This window comes from Danio rerio, chromosome 4 (genome assembly GCF_052040795.2).
Source record: "Danio rerio strain M-AB ecotype USA chromosome 4, GRCz13ab, whole genome shotgun sequence".
NCBI classification, from domain to species: domain Eukaryota; kingdom Metazoa; phylum Chordata; class Actinopteri; order Cypriniformes; family Danionidae; genus Danio; species Danio rerio.
Window position 1 is genome coordinate 53,789,408 of NC_141024.2, and position 15,593 is coordinate 53,805,000.

The window sequence follows — 15,593 nt, forward strand, 5'->3', positions numbered from 1 at the left end:
ACTGCTCACCGGGACTTCTCCCATCTGCTGGGTGCTCGAACACTTCCCGAAATTGCTTGAGAAAAGTTTCAAATGTGGAATAGTTACATTCCTCCTCCTTCCATATCGCTGTAGCCCATTCCAGCGCTTTCCCCGTTAACAGGTTGCATACAAAAGCCACCCGACTAGAATCAGTGGGATATAATGCAGGTTGTTGGTTAACAAATAGTTTGCATTGCAATAAGAAGCCTTTGCAGCGAGAAGGTGACCCATCAAACTTTTCAGGAAAAGCTAATCGGGGACTTACGGTAGCCGGGGCATTGGAGACATGCGTTGGTTGAGAAGCTGTCATGGTAGCAGGCGGGGTAACTGCAGGATTCGGATGACGGAGTTGCTGCATAGCTCTCACCAGTTCCTCCGTGAGAGAAGTTAGATGGGTGAGTTGTTGATGATGGGTGGCTAACTGAGTGGCTTGAGCGGAAAGTTCAGTCGAGACTTGTGCTAATGCTGCTGGATTCTGTAGTGGCGAAGTCTTCTGTTGTGATGAGTCAGAAGGCGTTGAATCCATTTGCAAGCTTTATTAAGAGCACACATACAAACAAACACAAAGGGGCAATCCAGGAGACAGAACGTGGGACAGGCAAAAGTTCAAAGGCAGGCAGATATCTTACTGGTCGGAATAACAGGCTGGAGATCAGGGGCAGGCAGATGTCTTTCGTAATCGTAGAACAAGCACAGGGTCAGAAACACAGATCAGTCCGAAGCAGGGAGTATAGAACGCTCAGAAATGACAGCCAGGCAAATCAAGACTTCGCAACGAACCGGAGCGTGAGTGTGGTATATATACACGAGAGCTGATGAGTTGCACCTGGACCGTAATCAGTGCCAGGTAGCAGGGCTTATGGGATTTTGAGTCCGTGAGTCGAATCAGAATTCTGGCGATGGTTCCCTCTGGTGGTGCACAAGAGGGTTGGCATCGCCCTCATTTACAACAGCAGCCAAGTACAACCTAACAAAAAGAAAAATGTAAATGACGTACCATGACAAGACTGTATGGTATTGTAAATATTAATTTCTGATCATTGGCTTTACCTGCATAGCATCCCCAGAAATGGGAATACCACATTTTTGGGTGCAAACCGCAGTAGGACGCTGTGGAAAGCTTCAACAGTTGACGTCTGGTGGTGAGGACTTAGCTTGGCCACATCCTTCAATATTCTCTTGTTAGCGAGAACTTTCTCCAGCTTGTAGAATGGCATCGTTGCTAAACAAGCAAAAATTTAAGGTATTAGAGTCGAAATCAAAAACAAATCTGAACAATGAAACAAGCTCTATTTTGAATTAGTTTTAATCGCAAAGAATATTTTATTTGTCTGTATACAACTTACCAGCCGACAGCCATTTGTTCTTGTCTCTGCTTATCCGTTGCGGATGCAGATAAGCCGGAAAATTGGGGTCTTCATGTACATGGTTTAAGATAGAGGTCCACTTTGCCACTCTTTCAGGACCTGTTGTGGATGATGCAGCAGTCCAGTAGATGTGGTTTTTGATGCTACGTAACCATTTACGCAACTTCTCACACCCCTTTATCTGGTATATCTGGTCCAGTTTTTTGGAAATTCCTGGAAATTAAAGAAAAAAAAAGACATCAACACAAAAATAATAATAAACATGTAAGAACTGTAAATAGCAATTTAATCTTAAGTAAATTAATAACTGCTACATTACATACCTTTCTCGATATGCCACACATCGTAAAACTGAGTGACATTTCGATCCCTGAGATATTTCTGTATTTGAGGATGTCGGTCTGTGATGATGCATTCCAGACGAACACCGCGGGCATCCAACAGGTCTAGGCTTCTCTTTAGGCCTTCTTTTTCCATATGGTAACTGCCGCCCACCTCATTACTCTATAAAATTTTAAATAAGGAAAAAATATATATATAAAAAAAATCACACATTTTCCATCCAAAAAATTATGCTAGTTCACATAACACTTTTCTGTATTACCTGGACTAACTTTAGGTCGACCACTGTGTTAGTTGCAAGGTCCATCATTGTATAACTCCCATACTTGGCCGAGTGACCTTCAAACACAAACCGTACATAATTATTTCAAACACATTTTTGGAATAATTGTAATGTATTTCATATTTTTTTTTTTATTAGACTGTATTGAATTAGAAATGAAATCTTTTGACTAAATACCTGGGGAGTCAGCCCTCTTATCTCCTCCAACAATCACATTCTCTCTTCGACTGAGCTGTTCTAGCATTTCACTCTGCCAATTTCTCCACTTGTGGACAATAGCAGGTTCAATGCAAAGTCTTGCATGACAACTAAATGAATCATATTTAAAAATGTGTAGTTTCATGGCAGCAAATACCTGACAACAGAGAGGAGAATTTTTAGTACAATGTGCATGCACCCTGTGACAAAATTTATATTATGTTTCTAAAAGAAATGTGATAAATTTTGATAGATAATTACCTTTTCAACTACAAAAAATTATGCACCACTCAAGTAGACTGCAGCAGAAAGATGCAGGTTGCTAGCTGGAGTACTACCAATAATTGGCTGACTGTTCCATTTTCTTACAAACTCGCAGTGTGGGCAGACTTGCTGTACGCTCAGAAATGTCCCAAGCCTTTGTGACTTTACATCACATCTCCTTTGACACACTGGGCAGTCACTGAAGAGCTCCATGAGGCATGTTTCATAGACAATGAACTTGGCAATGTTATGAACTGGGCATTCTTGGATTCTGTAAAAATAAATATACACATGTACATAATAAAAAAAAAAATGATGATGAATGTTATCATGACAATACACAATCTTTCAAATAATTTACATAATGCATAAACTCACGACAAGTCTGTTGGTTCAGTTGCAGATGTGCATTCCTCTGCAGGGTCAAATCTCACATCCGAGTCTTGGGCTATAATTTTTGACTCTGTCAAAGTCTCTTCGGCTTCTTCTTCTTCCTCCTTCTCCTCCTCCAGCTCCAGACGAGGTCTTTTTAGTGAAGGTTTGAGGGGTGTCGAAGTCATAAACGCAGTAGAGGATGCTGATGGTACAGTCAGTTCAAAACTGGATACTGTTGTCTGGACACCTATAGTGTAATTTTATGATTAATCTCATTGCACGTTTATGAAGATAATAAAACACGTTTCTAATGCAGCAACTTAAAATAAACTGAGAAATTTTAACTTACTTGTACTCCTGCGTTTAGCCTGAAGCGTCCTAAAAGACAACTGGGTACCAACACTGTGTAAAGATGTGTGAAATGGTTCTGTCTGGCAACAAACATCCACCTTGTTGCTCTTTGTCGACGTCGTGGCCTTTGTAAGAAAACATAATTTTTTTTAAATGACCTTTATTTGATTAAAACATACCGATCTTATTGTAAACAACTGCAGACCACGTGCAAGTACAGTGAAAAAATTTCAACAAACATCCCACATACAAAACAAACTTTAGCTGTAACTTAGTCAGTGGTAATGCTTTATTACAATGTTTAATTTTTTCTACCGTTTCTGTTTCTGATGGCTAAAACCCCTTTATGGACACATTAACAATTAAAGCTTCGAGTATTTAGACTGTTTTAGAAAAGCACAATAGCTGTAAACGCGCAAACATCCGAAGTAGCTTTAGCCGCAGATGCTATTCATTTCTGCTTAACATTACAGTATACACATTACAACAAACATCCCACATAAACAACAAACTTTAGCTGTAGCCAGTACTGGTTACTGCTTTATTACAATGTTTATATTTTTCTATGGTTTCTGTTTCTAATGGCTAAAAGCCCTTCTTGTACACACTACTACCACTTATAGCTTCGATTATTTAGATTGTTTTAGAAAAGCATAATAGCAGTGAACACGTGCAAACAAACATCCGAAGCAACTTTAGCGGCTTTTAACTTTTAGATGCTATTCATTTCGGCTTACGATTACAGTACAACAAACATTTAACAACAACAAACTTTAGCTGAAGCCAGTGGTACTGCTTTTTACAATGTTGCTATTTTTCTACGGTTTCTGTTCCTAATGGCTAAACCCCCTTCATGTACACACTAACGTTACCATATGCAGCTTCGAGTATTCAGACTGTTTTTGAAAAGCACAATAAGAGGTAAACACGTGCAAACAAACATCCGAAGCTACTTTAGCCGCAGATGCTATTCATCGGCTTAACATAATTAGAATGCTAAGGCTAGAAGTACATAAAATGTAATACTTACTTGAAGTGAGACAGGATCACGTATTGTAGGAACTGATCCAGTTTTCAAAAACAATTTACTCGCGAATCCGGAGTTGTATTGTCCCACGTTCTCGAGGCAGTCTACGCTAAAGTGGTTAGCGCAAACATACAACAGTTTTGGTACATTTTCAGGCACCTTGTCTTCAAAGATAAAACTCAGCCACTTAAGCCTCTGTTGCTCATTTGCAGGAAGACGGTGAAGGCTCTTGTGCTGAGCCTTACATCCTAAAATAGCACAAGGGTGTTCTCTCGGTGGCATCGCTTCGACGTTCACGCTGATAATGGCGGAAACGGCAAACGCAGGATATGTTAATACGCGCAGCTGTCAATCAATTCGGTGGGCGGGGGGAATCGCACACCTACGTAATGGTGCGATCGATTTGAAAACAGCTCCAATTGGCCGACCCTTTTTTTTGTAGTTAAATTGAAAAAAAAGGACTGGGTGTGTTCATATCACCCCAGTATGATGGTCTATACACTATACCAACACACAGATCTGTCCAAACAGCTTGAAAAGAAGATTTTTTACAATAGGTGCCCTTTAACTTCTATGTTAAGTGGCTTTGACACAATTTACATTGTAAAAGCACTAGATAAATAAGGATGACTTAAAGGGCACCTATGGTAAAAAATCTACTTTTCAAGCTGTTTGGACAGATCTGTGTGTTGGTATAGTGTATAGACCGTCATACTGTGGTGATATGAACACACCCAGTCCTTTTTTTTCAATTTAACTACAAAAAAAGGGTCGGCCAATTGGAGCTGTTTTCAAATCGATCGCACCATTACGTAGGTGTGCGATTCCCCCCGCCCACCGAATTGATTGACAGCTGCGCACATTAACATGTTCCGGTAGTCGCGTGTATATGTCAACAAGACCAGGCAGACATACGCAAAGCAACCGGGAATAAAAGGTCTGTTCTGTTCGCTAGGATCAGCAATCATCATCAAATGTGATTAAGAGTAAGTTTCACATGTTTAAAGTGTTTTAAAACAGAATATGTGTGTAATTAATTACAGCGTTTTACTTCAGCTTTACTTCATCAGCACAGCCGCGTGTCAGAACAATTATAAAAGAAGACGCTTCAATCCCGGTTTGTGGAAGTTAAATCAGGTTTACTTTGTACATTAGCATAACAGATATCCACACAGTACTTGAGGTTAGCCTTAACTAAGCTAAGTGCGCTCTGTCTGTCTGCCTGCCTGCCTGCGTGTGTATCTGTGTGTGTGTGTGTGTGTGTGTGCGCGTGTGTGCGCGCGCGTTAACTTTGTAACGATATTGTGTGTGACTTATCAAGGCAACTTCACAATACTGATTAGTAAAGGTTAGTTCTTACTGTAGTTTCTCACAAACGCTACGCGAGACCTTCTTCCTTTAAGTCTGTCTGTTGTCTGACGCAGCTGAGGGAGGAGGCATGTAGAAACAGTGGGCGGGCAGAACTTGGCTTAAAGGCACAGTACGACAAAACCACCCCCTGCTGGAAATCAGTATAAAACAGCATCTTGTAAAGGGTATAATGAAAAATCTGATGGTTATATTGATTTGAAACTTCATATACAAATTCTAGAGACGCAAAAGACTTATATTAAATCTGAAAAAAGGGGTAACCTTGGTGCCCTTTAAGACTTAATGAAAACTAATGTTTTATTTTTTTTACTATTTTAGAAATAATTGAAGAGAACGAGGGGAGTAAACAGGAGGAACATCATGTCAAAATTGAGGAAAAAACTTTTTTACAGACTGATGGTATTTTAAAAAGGAGAGACAAGAATCGTTTCACCTGCACTCAGTGTGGAAAGAGTTTTGGAAGAAAAGACATTCTTAAGATTCACATGAGGATCCACAATGGAGAGAAACCATTCACATGCACTCAGTGTGGAAAGAGTTTCAGTTTATCGTGGTCCTGTAATCTACACATGAGGATCCACTCTGGAGAGAAACCATTCACATGCACCCAGTGTGGGAAGAGTTTCAGCTTATCGTGGTCCCGTAATCTACACATGAGGATCCACTCTGGAGAGAAACCATTCACATGCACTCAGTGTTGGAAGAGTTTCAGCAGCTCATCACACTTTAATTACCACATGAGGGTCCACACTGGAGAGAAACCATTCACATGCACTCAGTGTGGGAAGAGTTTCAGCTGCTCATCATCCCTTAATCAACACATGAGGATCCACACTGGAGAAAAACCATTCACATGCACTCAGTGTGGGAAGAGTTTCAGCCAATCATCACATCTTAATCACCACATGAGGATCCACACTGGAGAGAAACCATTCACATGCACTCAGTGTGGGAAGAGTTTCAGCCGCTCATCATACCTTAGGCCCCGTTTACACTAATGCGTTTTAGTTTGAAAACGCATAAGTTTTGCTACGGTTACGCCAACCGTCCACACTACGCCGGAGTTCTCGAGCGCCGAAAACGGAGCGTTTCGAAAACGCTGGAGAGGCCGTTTTCATTTTGAAACGCTGCTGCTCCGTCTCAGTGTGGATGATGGAAAACGGAGACATCTGAAAACGGAGGCGGGGCTGCAGACGTTCGCCTCTCTGATTGGGGCTTTTCCTGAATATTAAGTAGCCTAACACACAGTTCAGTCCTGAATCTTCTCCGTGTAAGTTCAGACTTCGCAAGTTTGATCAAGGCTGCAGTCTCTTCTTCTCAGTTTGATATGGAAAAGCAGACTATACCGAGGACACGGGTAAATCTTCAAAGGGAACAGTGTACTTTATAACTTCATTCACATCACCCTTCGTTGTATCACTTTCTCAACAATAAAATGTAAACATGATTTAAGGAACTGCCTATTTTCATTTTAATATTAGCAACTTAGACAGCAGAAATGTTGAGGCGTCGTGCTGTATAAGATGAGCGTCATCTTCACTGTCTGGATATTTATAACAAAACGGAGCCGATAACAACTGTCTCCTTTCAATTTCAGTGAAAATACGAAACATCCCCTCTCTTTTGCTGAGTATCAGTTTTAAGAATCGATAATGGCCATTTTAAAAGTATAACATACAATAAGTTTATACATTGTAGGAAATAAAGGCAAGCGATAAGTCAATATACAGAATGTACGTGGTTACATTAATCATTAACTTATCTTTGCGCTCAGCCAAAACACGTTACCTGAGAACAAGTAATAGATTCCAATGCCCAAAGTCAGGGAATATGTCGTTAGATAAAGACAACAAGATGAATGAAATATCCCGTTTAATAAATATAGTGAGATTAGATCCAGCGGGAGATGCTTGATGAGAAGTCCGACTAGCAGAGCTCTCATCTGGGTACATGGGCTGCAGCGCTTGCCCGAGAGCGTCTGTGTGGTCACGTGATGTGCGTTTTCAGCGTTTTGGTGTGGACGGAGAGCAGTTCAGAAACGCTGGGTAAAACGTGAGTGTGGACGCGGATCGTTTTCATTCTAAAACGCCGTTTTAAAACTAAAACGTACTAGTGTAAACGGGGCCTTAATCAACACATGAGGATCCACACTGGAAAGAAACCATTCACATGCACTTAAGCCGCAGTCATACTGGACTTTTCTACCCATACACTTCCTTGCGTGTATTCCAGCATGTAGACTGTCTGTCTGTACCTGGGAGTATTTCATGTTGTCTCTGAGTGTACTGCATTCATTCATGAGAAAGACTTTTTTCAAACCAATCAGTGCGCTCTATTGTGTATTTGGGGCAACTTCATTAATATGTATGATAGCTTTAAAGACTGTTTTACCTGAAACAGTGTTCAGACGGCAGAGAGACGACTAGTTGGGTTGCCAAAACAAGTGGGAGAAGAGGAATTGTTTAAAGTCAGTACTTTAATATCACTACAATATTATGGACTGAAGGATCTGCTGTAAATGCTGCTCTCTGAGTGTAAACATGTAAACGCGTTATTTTAAAAGGATAGTCTACACACGCACATGGCTTTCTGACATACTGAGTGCATCTCAGTTACCGAGAAATGCAGTTTTTTTTTCGCTTATACAATGTGCGATATCAAAAATTCCACTGTCATTAAACAGTCAGTTACTGATGTCCATGTAAACAGTCACTGTCTTTCTCCCCTGCGTCTGTGTGTTTGTTGTGCCTCTGTGAAAATTTTGTAGAAATGTGTTGCGCTCCTTGCGTTTACTGTAAACACAATGATGGCAACTGAGAGAAGAACAGTTTTTATAAACATCTGGCAAACAGCATCTCTGCTGCTTAAAATCTTTTTGCAAGCGATTGTACAGGTGCGGATATATCTGTACTCTACTCTTCAGTGTATTCATGTAGCTAGTGTTGTTTTCGATGATGTTCTTTGTCTGACTCCCTAAATGAGAAACAAATCATCTATTTATTAGTAAAGTTTCTTTACTTTTAGATTCAAAATTCTTTCTAGTTTACTACATTTACTGTTTTGAGTAGAATACAAACTTGATGAATATTTGATGATTTTGGCAGAGCGACAAGTATTTAGTTTTACAATATTAATACACTGTGATGATCCCAAGACTCCAGATTGGAATATGTGGTAAATCCTGATTGGATGCCTGCATTACTCATCAATGGGTATATAAAAGTTGTTGTACTAGCTACCCCTGGACGCTGTGGCTACTCAGGAGTCCACATGTCAAGACCTGCCATCTCATTGACTCTTTAACTTTATGGTTTTGTTTTGCATTACTTATATTATGTAGTTAAAGTGTTGTTGTGATTATATCCTAAGTTCTTTATCTTCATTATTATGCCTAGACATTTGTTGGTTGCTTTGATTGATTGTTCTGAGTTACATTTTATAATAAATCATTTGCATTCAGGCTATTTTGTTGTTTCATCTCACTTTTATGGTGCAACTCAAACAAGCAGGTCACAACATTTTGCAAAATGTGTCCGGTTGTTACCGAGATCTTGTCCTTTCAGTCATGACCATAGATGTGAGTAGGAACCTAGATTGAGTGGTAAATTTAGAACATTGCCTTTCATCTCAGCTACTTCACCACAACAGACAATCACATCAAATGCAATACTGCTGCCGCTGCACTGATCCATTTTTTAATCTCACAATACATTTTTCATGAAAAAAAAACAAAAAAAAAAAAAAAACGCAGATACTTGTACTCCATTTGGGGTAAAGACTCTCCAAACTGGAGATGGCCACCTTTTTACCAGTCAAGCACCATGGTTTCTGACTCAGAGGTGCTGTTTCTTTCCCTGCCATGTCACACTCAGCAGCAAACCGTCCCACTGCATGCTGAAGGTCCATGTCCTATGAAGCCAAAAAAACAACGTTATCTGCCAATGGCAGAGACAGTCTTAGCCTGCAACTAAAATTTTGGCAGTAAAATTATTATATTTTTTTGAGGTCAGCCTCAAAAATAACACATTTACTAAACAAAATGAATAAATAGATGGATGGATAGACAATGTAAGTAAGTAATGGAAGTAGGATGGCTTGTTCAACCATATAAGGAGAAGCACTTTAGCAACGAGACCAGCAGCGTGTAAGTACATTTAGACTTGTTTTCAGTTGTTTGTGTGTAGTGCTAGAAAGATTACTCACTGTTTCCTTGGTTACTGTAAGAGCTTGTGTGTGGATCACGGTCGGTTTTGCACCCCTCGCCTCAGTTTCTGTTGTTGTATTGTCTTTCTCCCACACTCCTCGTCAGACAGGGAGAGGGGGTGAAACTGGACTACTGATTTCCAAAGAATGGAAATTTACTCAGAGATAGTCACTGGCAAAGATCAGCTCCTTTGAATTCCATGCAGCCACCATTATCCACTCCTTCTACATAAATGTGGTTGTCATCTACCGCCCACCAGGTACATTAGGTCACTTCTTAGATGAACTGGATGTTCTTCTCTCATCTTTTTCTGTTTATGACACTCCCTTGTTGGTGCTAGGTGACTTCAACATCCACATTGAAAAACCTCAAGCTACTGACTTCCAGACTCTGCTTGCCTCTTTTGACCTCAAAAAAGCACCTACTTCTGCTACTGATCTTATTTACACGCGACATTGCTTCACTGATCAAACACTAGTAACTCCACTACACACATCGGAATATTTCCTTTTGTCTCTCAACATCCACAGGACTCCTGAGCCACCATACACTCCAAAACAAGTTGCCTTTCGCAGAAACCTACGCTCTCTCTCACCCAATAGACTATCCACCATTGTTTCAGACTCTCTTCCTCCATCTTACAAATTCTCTGCACTTGATTTCTGACTATCTGCTGCTTCTGATGCCATGTGAAAACTTCAGATTTTAGTGGCTTGTTTTTCTAGGGGTATGATTCACGCTTTTGGTGCGAGAGGTCCTGGGTTCAAAATTATGGCTTTTATAAAAAGGTGTTTCAAAGATTTCCAGTTTGTCAGCAGATAGTGTCACCACATAAAAAATTTCTTGCAAAGTGGCTTGCTGGTCTTGGAGTATGATTCTCGTTCATGCCATGACAAATCCCAGGTTCAAATTTCGGTTGAGCCCCTACAGTTGTCTGCTGTTTTGTAAGGGCGTTGTGGCTTACACAGATGCCTTTTTCTGAGAATGCCAGTTTGTCGGCAGATAGTGTCGCCATGTAAAGTTGCTGTTTTGCAGTGGCTCGGTGGTCTAGGGGTATGATTCTCGCTTAGGGTGCCCTTGATTTGTTAGAGAAAAATTTCTGACTATATGATACTTCTGACGCCATGTAAAATGTGAACACTTTAGTGGCTCGTTGGTCTAGGGCAGGGGTGTCCAAACTCGGTCCTCGAGGGCCGGTGTCCGGCATATTTTAGTTTCAACACCAATTAAACACACCTATAGATATTTATAAAAAATTTCAGTCTAAATTAATTTCACCTCTTTTGGAGATGTTTCAGGAGTCCTTTAGGAATGGTCTTCTTCCTACATCCATGAGAAGTGCCCTAATAACTTTACTTCCAAAACCAGGAAAACCAAATATAAAATGCGAAAATATGCGTCCAATCAGCCTTTTAAACTCAGATACAAAAATACTTAGCAAAGTTCTTGCAAGAAGATTGGAGAGCTTACTCCCTCAGGTGGTGGGAGAAGACCAAAATGGCTTTATTCAAGGGAGACAGGGCTTCCATAATGTCAGACGAGTGCTCAATATTTTACATAGCCAGAGAGGAGCGAAAGACACAGCACTACTTTCTCTGGATGCAGAAAAGGCTTTTGACCGTGTCGAATGGCATTATTTATTTGACGTGCTTGCTCGCTTTGGCTTTGGTGATACATTTTGTAAATGGGTTAGGCTACTTTGTACGGAGCTCACAGCAGAAGTTTTGACAAATAACATTGTTTCTAAACCCTTTAAAATATCTAGGAGTTGCCCACAGGGAAGTCCTCTATCACCTTTATTATTTATGCTTGCAATAGAACCATTCGCCATAGCAGTGAGAACGCATAATGCCATATATAAAATTCGAGAGAACCACTTGGAACATAAATTAGCATTATTTGCAGACGATATTATTTTGTTCCTAAAAAATCTAAGTAGCTCTATTCCTGCACTCCTGGATCTTATTGAAACTTTTGGAAAAATATCTGGATATAAAGTTAATCACTCCAAATCATCTATAATGTTACTTAATGAATCAGAGAGAAAAAATAGCCAAGGTTATGCTTCTATTTTTAATTCAACGGATAATTTTACATATCTGGGTATTAAAATCATGGATGAAATAAATAAGATTGCTCAAATTAATTATGACCCAATTTTGGATGCTACTATGTCATCAGTAGATTGTTGGACATCTTTACCTATCTCAATGATTGGCAGGATAAATATCCTAAAAATGAATATACTCCCTAAATTTCTTTATTTGTTCCAAAACATCCCCTTACCCCCTCCCTCATCGTTGTTTACTAGAATTAAGAAACTGTTTACCAACTTTATTTGGCAAAATAAACGTCCCAGACTACGTCTAACTTTATTATATTTACCATTCGATCGAGGAGGACTTAAATGTCCAAACTTACAGTGGTATTATTGGGCTGCTCAGCTGCGTACAATCATGTATTATTTTTCTTCTGAAAGTCCTCCTTCTTGGATGGATTTGGAATCCCGCTCTATCACACCACAAATACCACTGCACTTATACCTATATTCGGCAGACCTCAAATATCTAAGAAAAAACACAGACAACCCCATTGTATTGAACATGATTAATGTTTGGTTTGATTCTTGTAAACATTTGAATATAAATCCTTCCTGGTCACGTTTTAGTCCTATTTGGGGTAATGTTAAGTTTAAACCAGGAAAAAGTGATGCAGGATTTAGGATATGGGCTGAAAAAGGGTTAAGGAAAGTACAAGATATGTACAGTAAGGATGAAATATTTATGTCCTTTTCAGTAATTTCAAAAAAATATGATATTCCAAAGACGCATTTTTTTAAATATCTTCAACTTAGAAGCTTTATATCCTCACCTCAAAATCATTCACTAGATATTCCTAACATTTCCTCATTAGAGGCAGCAATCCTAGGACACTGTTATGATAGAGGTTCAATTTCCTCTTTGTACAGATTGTTTGTGTCTGGCTCTAACGAATCCTCAGAATCAAAACTGAAGTTATGGAAAGAAGATATGGAAGATGAAATATCTCTAGAAGACTGGAACGAGGCATGTAGGAGAGCTCAGATACAGACAATCAATAGTAGCCTGAAACTCGTACAGTACAAATGGTTAATGCGAACATACATAACTCCTGCTATATTGCACAAGTTTAATGATAATATTCCAGATACCTGTATAAAGTGCAATGAGGTAAGAGGAACACTTTATCACTGTATTTGGGAATGTGTGAAAGTGAAACCCTTTTGGCAAGATCTTATTGAAATAATTGACCAAATTTTATTAAAGAAATTACCGTTGGGTCCTAAGATTTTTATCCTGGGTATATTTCCTGTCAGCCCTCTTTTACAAAGCAAAGAGGTCAGATTCATAAACGTGTATTTTACAAGCTAAACGTATTATTGCTCTTAATTGGAAAAATATAAATGAACCTAGAATAGGAAAGTGGATTAAAGAAATGGCATCTCATATGTCAATGGAAAAGATCACGTATATTATCAAAAAGAAACAAAATGTGTTTGAAGATACCTGGAGACCTTTTAATAACTTTCTAAAGTACAATGTAAATGTGGACAGTCTACTACAAATAGAACAGGCTTAGGAATATGGGAAGTATCATGGTCTAAACAGACTACCTGATTTAAACATATCCCCTCTTTTTTTTTTCTTCTTTTTTTTCTCTTCCCCCTTCTTACTATATATTTTTAAATTGTTTATTTATTTTTATTTTACTTATTTACTTATTATTATTTATTTATTTATTTTTAAGGGAATGGGTTGTTGGGAGGGAGAATGGGGGGTAAAAAGTTTGCTGTGCCTTCATGATTATTGTTCTGTAATTGTGTAATCTGTTGTGATATGCAAATTGAAAAAAGTAATAAATATATTGTACAAAAAAAAAAAAATTAAACACACCTAAACCAGCTAATCAAGCTCTTCTAAATATACTAGAAAGCTCCATGGAGTTGAAGTGTGTTGAAGGAAGTTGGAGCTAAACTATGCAGGACACCGGCCCTCCAGGACTGAGTTTGGACACCCCCGGGTATGATTCTCGTTTTGTGTGCGAGAGGTCCGGGGTTTTAAATCCCAGACAAGCCCTTGCAGGTGTCCTGCGTTTTACAGGGCATTATGTCTTTCATAAAAACGTCTTTCGAAGAATTCCAGTTTGTCAGCAGGGGTCCGTTCTTCGTATGTGGATTACTCAGTTAGCTGTATTTAGATATTGACGATTTAACACGATCCAGGATCGTTTCGTTCTTCAAAGTTGATCTGAGAGTTGTTGTCATAGCAACAGTTCTGCTAGGTCAAACCTGATCGGAAGCAGGTTAAATTCATATAAATAGGATTAGATCGGCTCAGTTCAAGCAAAGATAATACAGAAAGTAAGTACCAAATTCTAATATTTTCTTACAGTAGTAGTTATATATACTTGGGAAAATGGTAAATATTTTTAACTATGCATATATATATATATATATATATATATATATATATATATATATATATATATATATATATATATATATATATAGTTTATAGTTACTAATACAATAAATGAAGTTATACATATTAATAAAACTTATGCAATCTACACCCTCGAAATAAAAGTACAAAGACTGCCACCTGGTGGTGCAAAGAGAAAATGTATTGACATGAACTTTTTAAATAACTTTAGTACAAATTGTGTATAATAGAAATGCACAATATGTGACTTTTTTAAAAGCAATAATACATTTATGCAGTCATACACATGTTTTGACAGTTAATATGCCAGTGATTTGATGCTTCACAAAAGTTGCAGATGCCTTATCAATATTAAAATGCTTTTGTAAACAACCAGTTTTTCTTTACACTGATTAAAAAACCGGCTACTATAATAAAGAAAATCTTCTCTAAATGTAGAACTAAATACACTGATATGCATTAAAATACATGATGAATAATCTTGTCTTGACACATGAAAGTGTAAAGCCTGCAGCTCACAACAAATGTGGAAGGTTATTGCGTTTCAAATTTAACAAACCGTTTACTGCTAATTTGATGTAATTTTGCTCACATGGACTATTGAATATTAATCAGATGATGTCATTACGCTGATGTGCCGTCAGCCAATCATGGCATTGCTGATCATGATTTCGAGGATCGATAGATCTGTCCTTCACAACACATGCAGCGATCTCAGATCAGTTCATCCAGACATTCTAATCTGATTCGCGAACTTGTTTGAAGAACCAAATTAGCGAGAGATCAGTTATCGAGATGAAAAGATCCAGGATCTGCCAAATCATCTTAAATCATTTAAGCGAGGTACGAAGAACGGATCCCAGATAGTGTCACCACATAAATCATTCCTTGCATAGTGGCTTGCTGGTCTAGGAGTATGGTTCTCAATCATGCCGTGAGAAATCCCAGGTTCAAATTTTGGTTGAGCCCTTACAGTTGTCCGCTGTTTTGTAAAGGCGTGTGGCTTATACAGAGGCCTTTTTCTGAGAATGCTAGTTTGTCAGCAGATAGTTTTGCCATGTACGGTGGCTATCTTGCAGTGGCTTGTTGGTCTAGGGATATGATTCTCACTTAAGGTGCGAGAGCTCCCGGGTTCAAATCCTGGATGAACCCTTGCAGAAGTCCAGAGTCCAAATGAAGCAAAAGCCCTGCTTCAATGCTTCAGCTTTTTAAGGTATATTCTGACTCAATTGTTAAATGAGGATTTCTGACTAGTTACCTTGCATGGCAAATCCAGTCTCGAAAAGCATCAACTGCTATAGCTTGGAGA

General features: G+C 38.9%; 2 protein-coding genes across 2 annotated transcripts; one reads left to right on the plus strand and one right to left on the minus strand.

Moving 5' to 3' along the window:
- Nucleotides 1–979: 979 nt before the first annotated feature.
- On the minus strand, nt 980–4,534 carry LOC137490949 (uncharacterized). The gene is made up of 8 exons (XM_088650731.1): nt 3,200–4,534; nt 2,854–3,097; nt 2,473–2,746; nt 2,191–2,368; nt 1,993–2,069; nt 1,712–1,892; nt 1,368–1,601; nt 980–1,243 (listed from the first exon to the last, which is right to left on the minus strand). The coding sequence occupies exons 4-8, from the start codon at nt 2,354–2,356 to the stop codon at nt 1,068–1,070; spliced, it is 834 nt and encodes a 277-aa protein (XP_088506857.1). The 5' UTR covers nt 2,357–2,368; nt 2,473–2,746; nt 2,854–3,097; nt 3,200–4,534; the 3' UTR covers nt 980–1,067.
- Nucleotides 4,535–5,915: 1,381 nt separating this feature from the next.
- On the plus strand, nt 5,916–9,063 carry LOC141381528 (uncharacterized). The gene is made up of 2 exons (XM_087247647.2): nt 5,916–6,576; nt 7,725–9,063. The coding sequence occupies exons 1-2, from the start codon at nt 6,085–6,087 to the stop codon at nt 7,776–7,778; spliced, it is 546 nt and encodes a 181-aa protein (XP_087103773.2). The 5' UTR covers nt 5,916–6,084; the 3' UTR covers nt 7,779–9,063.
- The last annotated feature ends 6,530 nt before the right edge of the window (nt 9,064–15,593 follow it).